The following is a 5,446-nucleotide window of genomic DNA, read 5'->3' on the forward strand; positions in this document are numbered from 1 at the left end:
ATACCTACAGATCTCTACACTAACCAATCTTCAGAAAAAAATGCAAATTATTAAACAGGAAATGCCTTATATAGGATCCTACTCCTAATATAATCTTTGTTGATTTTTTCTTGGTACATGCTATTAGGTTGTTTGCTTTATTTAGAAATCATTTAAAAATGTCTGCTGGGAATCTGTATTGCATACTTAAACTTGTATGTACAATAAAAAGAGGATAATAAAATTTATTCTAATAAAGTTTTATGTCCACTCCAAATTAATCTTATTTTACTTTAATAAAATGTTCACAAGAATAAACAGCAGGAACTTACAAATACAAAAGATTTGCTCTTGTTTCACTCATACTGGAGTGCAGATAATTTGTCTTAGGACCTCGACCTGCAGAGACTTACACATGTGCTTAAATTTATAAACTGAGTAGTCCCTCTGAAGTCAGTGGTACAAGACACAGTGCAAAGTCTTTGTAGGATTGGGACTCACCAAATCTGAACTGGAAGCCTAATTTTCTACTATGACTGCTTATGCTGCCATGTACAAATAGCATACCGATAAAATTAGCACACATCACTGAAATATGGTATAATGAACTAAGAACCAACAGACCAGAGTTCTTATTTTGGAGAGGCTCTTTTAAAATAATATTGACACTTTCACACTCATTATGGTCTTGCTCTTGCTCTTTCTGAAGTCACAAGGAATTTTGAATTAATCTAAATACTTAAACATAAATGCCCATTTTAAGAAAAATAATTCAGCATTCTAAAAAGCTCATATATGAATGAAGGATTTTCCACTCCATTAATACTCTGCATATTGAACATTGTACATCAAGTTAAACATGACTGTTGAAACAATGAATACCTGAAAGAGATGTTTATTTTTGGACTGTGTGGATGTTCTGAGGCAACCACTAAGACAAAATGAAATTCCTCATCCAGAGTCCAAAAATGTAGGGAGACCCTAAAAATGTAGCAGAAGCATTTCCGCACACTGATTTCAGTAGTCGAGTTTGTGCGGAAATGATTCCACTAGATTCATAGAGTTACATTTCTGAGGCAATGGCAGCTTGTCACTTCATCATCTTTTTGACCTTCTCCAGCTCCTCTATGGATTTCCACTCCTGTCTGATTGATAAAAGCTAAAAAATAAAAAGAACAATACGAATAGCAAATTATTAAAAACCAAACAGTTATCCTCTCTAAATGTATAGTAAATTATGTAGGTTTTTTACACTGTACAGCAATTTATACAATCTCTTGTGTATGAAGGAAGTCTTCTAATAAGTAATTTACATTCTCTTTTTACAAGTAAACAGAAGTACCACTGAGCAATACATTTTCTTCATTAATTATCAAAAAAAATTAGCATTTCAAATGAAAAAACATTACAATCTATGCACGGTAAATAGTTACACCATTCACAATAAATTTTTGCCTACTAAGCCTGACTCTCCACACATATCTCAGGACTTTAAGAATGAAGTCATTAAGAACCATAATATTAGGTTAATTCTGATTTTATGAACACACAGGGCTTAGCCATGTATACCCAAAACACACACTGAAATCAGTGTACTGTGGTAAATAGGAGTTGCATTTGCTCAGCACTTTGCAGAATTAGACCAGGAATGCAGATTTGATTGTATTCTTCTATTAACATTGTGATAACTCATACACTCTAAATATATTTATATACATTCATTTAATCTCTAATGAAATAGAATATAATTAATTGGCACTACACTCAATAGCAGCTTTTATGGACTAAATTATTTTATTCGTTACCTTTTGGGCCTGGTTCGGATTCACATTTTCCCAAGGTTCTGGATTGCCAGACTTGTTAATGCTAAAAAAGAATTATGAAATTCATTGTAGGAAAAACAAATACGATGTTTTAGGGCCTGATCTTGCACACCCTTAGTCAGCTGAGTAGTCTCACTAGCTTCAGTGTAATTACTGATGTGGGAAAAACTACTTGCATGAATAGAGGTTTACAGCATTAGGCCATTAAACTTGGCAGAGAGACAGGCTTTTATTTGTAGTTTGTATCCCAGAAATGCTGTCATTGCTTAATAAATAATAAGACCATGTTGTGGTTTAGGTAACAGTTACTGGAATTCTTAGCCTTATGGCTAAGGGCCCAGTCATGCTCACAGGTCAATTTTAAAACTGCCATGGACTTAAATGTTTCAAGCTTGGGCTCTAAATTAATAGTCAAACCATTTTAAAGAAAAAAAGCAGTAATTGATAATGGGTATCAAAATTCTGCTATCTAGATATGAACAACAGCAGTCTGTTATTTAATGATCTGATTTAATATCTCAAAGAGAGAGTTATTAATAAAATACCTTGAATGAGGTTATGGTAAAGGAATGAGATGGTAAAGGAAGTGAAGGCTGGGTTATTGGCTATTGGAAATGACATATTGTGATCTGTGTACCTCTGTCGCAGAAGAAAAAAATGTCAAAAGACAGAAATATGTTGTAAAAAGGATTCCTTTTCAACACATTCCTCTATTTGAGACATATTAAATGCTACTTGAATTCACTATTGAAAACTTTGCACAAGAACATTTAGCTCAAACTACATTTATAGTGAAGACAAAAATAAATTTCTGAGCAACAAATTCAAAATTTAATCCAGTTTGGGAATAACAGACTGGAGTAAATTCTTTACAAAAATATAATATTAGATTAAGACATTAATTTAAAAAATCTGCTGTCAGATCTTCCCTAATTTCCCCCTCCCCACTCTGATACCTTGATGTCAATGAGATGTATCTGTTTAGCAAAGAAAACTCCATACCAAGCATATAACTCAGAGAAATATGGAATGGATTATGCTTACATCACATCACTTTTGGTGCATAGGGAATACAGGGAAGCAGCTAGGGCCCCAACTCCTGCAAAGCCCACAAAACCAATCAAAGGAATGAGCTGAAAGACAAAAAGTTAGAAAACAAGGCTTTCAAGAATAAAATGTCTCTCTTAGTGGCCCATGCACACTGAAGACATGAATTAAAAAGCTTTAAAGAAAGTGAAACTCCCGCAAAGAAAGGCATAACATATATGCCGATCACACCATCTCACTGCAAGTGTCTCTTCAACTTCTGCACATTCATCATTTAATTTTAGAGTGCATTTTATTAATCTGGCAAATCTCACGTTTTAATGTAACCTCTTCAACATACACTTGTTCATAGGACTCTTTGTCAGTGCCAGAAAGGCAGATTGGATCATTTTAGGACAAGGCTCTTTTGCAAACTTACTTCTTTGTTTTTCCTTAGCAGTTGGAAAAAGCCCAACTTGGCCATAGCGGCAGCTGTAGACCTGAAATAAAGGGTGTCCAGTTACAATCTCATCAGTGAGGCAATTTAGGTACCACAACTGGCAGAGGCTATTACACACTTGCTACATAATTTCCTATCACCCTGCGGGTCACAACCACCAATCCACTATCCCAGATGCACTCTGCCGCTTGAGGAAAGGGAGCCTGCATTTACCTGGCCGGGAGGAGAGGGAAGAAGCTGCACTGCAGACAAAGCCTTAGCTTGGGGAGGTGTCCAGCTTTTTATAGCGCCCTGCTCACACCCCAGAGACTGGCGGTGTCCCAAGTCACGTAGCCCAGTGCAGAGCTCGTACAGACTGATGCACAACTTCTCCTTGCGGTCTCCTGTCCCTGCAAAAACCGGCAGCATGAGGCAGCGGCTCCCCCTGCGGGAATACGCGGGGACCCGGGCTCCGGAGCGCTGCAAAGAGGTGTGTGCGCGGGCGGGAGGCAGGCGGAGCGGAGCGGAGCGTGGGGTTCGGTTCAGGAAGGGCTGGCGGCGTGGGGTGCAGAAGTAGGGGGCGGGGTTGGGTGCATGGGGTGCAGAAGGAGCAAGGGAGCGGGTAGGGTTGGCTGCATAGGGAGTAGGGGATAGGGGACGCGCGTGCACGGGGGCTGCACAGAAACGGGGGGTTGGCTGCGTGGCCTGGAGAAGGGTAGAGATTGTGGAGAGCCGCGGGGTGAGCTGCATGGGGCGGCGGGGAAGAGACGTGTGGGCACCCTTGGCTCCCTAGGATGGGGAAGGCGGCGGTGTAAGGTGGCTCCGCGAGGTGGGGGTAGAGGGTGTGGGGCAAGGGGGGTGGCTCCGTGGGGAGGAGATAGAGGGGTAGGTCCGCGGGGTGGGGATAGGGGTAAGGGGGTGGCTCTGTGGGGAGGGGGAGATGGGGGTGCTGTAGGGGGTAGGTGTGCGGGGTGGGGATAGAGGTAAGGGGGTGGCTCTGTGGGGAGGGGGGAGATGGGGGTGCTGTAGGGGGGGTAGGTCCGCGGGGTGGGGATAGGGGTAAGGGTGTGGCTCTGTGGGGAGGGGGAGATGGGGGTGCTGTAGGGGGGCAGGTCTGCGGCGTGGGGATAGAGGGTGTGGGGCAAGGGTGTGGCTCTGTGGGGAGGGGGACATGCGGGGTGCTATAAGGGGGTAGGTCCGCGGGGTGGGGATAGAGGGAAGGGGGTAAGGGGGTGGCTCTGTGGGGAGGGGGAGATGCGGGGTGGGGATAGAGGGTGTGGGGCAAGGGGGGTGGCTCCGTGGGGAGGAGATAGAGGGGTAGGTCCGCAGGGTGGGGATAGGGGTAAGGGGGTGGCTCTGTGGGGAGGGGGAGATGGGGGTGCTGTAGGGGGGCAGGTCTGCGGCGTGGGGATAGAGGGTGTGGGGCAAGGGTGTGGCTCTGTGGGGAGGGGGAGATGCGGGGTGCTGTAGGGGGGTAGGTCCGCGGGGTGGGGATAGAGGGTGTGGGGCAAGGGGGCGTGGCTCCGTGGGGAGAGGGAGATGAGGGGTGGCTCCTCTGGGGGAAAAGGGGATGGCTTCGCGGGGCGGCGACGGTGTAAATGGGGTAGCTCCGCGGGGGTATATGGAGCGTGGCTCTGCCGCGGGGGACATGGGAGGTGTACGGGTGCGTGTTGCGGGAGGGGTGTGTAGGGGATGTCAGCTGCAGGGCTGTGCTGTGGCAGAGCCGGGCTGGTTTCCCGCGGCAGGAGGGCTGAGGGGCAGCTGTCTCCCCTGCCGCTGACAGGCAGGGCTCCCGCGGCCTGTGTCCATACTCTGCCCCCTTCACTCCCTCCTCCCGCCTGGGCTCCTCCCTCTCTCGCTTCTTCTACTTGCCCCCTTTGGCTCCCTCACCCAGAGTGTCTGACTGGGCCTACTCCCTGCCTCGCCTGCGTGCTCCCCCTCTCCCCAGTACCCTTCGCAGGAGGCAGCTACTGCTCGGGGCGGGGCGGCAGGCGCGAGGCAGTCCTGCTAGCAGCCTCCTCCTGCCCCGTGTTTCTCCTCCAGACCGCTTGTCCGGGGGCGCGGAGGAGAGAGAGGGAAGAACTGGTAGCTTTGCCTATAAGCTCAGTTTTCCTCGAAGTCGCCCCCGGCAGCCACTAGGAAAAGCTCAGCTGGCTCCTTGCAGGCCCTCTCCAAGAGG

At 46.3% G+C, this 5,446-nt stretch overlaps 1 protein-coding gene across 1 annotated transcript; it reads right to left on the bottom strand.

The window, feature by feature from the left end:
* Nucleotides 1–256: 256 nt before the first annotated feature.
* On the bottom strand, nt 257–3,622 carry C10H15orf48 (chromosome 10 C15orf48 homolog). Its single transcript, XM_030578894.1, has 5 exons — nt 3,502–3,622; nt 3,268–3,328; nt 2,847–2,935; nt 1,785–1,845; nt 257–1,138 (listed from the first exon to the last, which is right to left on the bottom strand). Exons 2-5 carry the CDS (start codon nt 3,310–3,312, stop codon nt 1,070–1,072), a joined length of 264 nt encoding a protein of 87 aa, XP_030434754.1. The 5' UTR covers nt 3,313–3,328; nt 3,502–3,622; the 3' UTR covers nt 257–1,069.
* Between the last annotated feature and the right edge of the window lie 1,824 nt (nt 3,623–5,446).

The sequence above is a fragment of the Gopherus evgoodei genome, chromosome 10 (assembly GCF_007399415.2).
Source record: "Gopherus evgoodei ecotype Sinaloan lineage chromosome 10, rGopEvg1_v1.p, whole genome shotgun sequence".
In the NCBI taxonomy this organism is placed as follows: domain Eukaryota; kingdom Metazoa; phylum Chordata; order Testudines; family Testudinidae; genus Gopherus; species Gopherus evgoodei.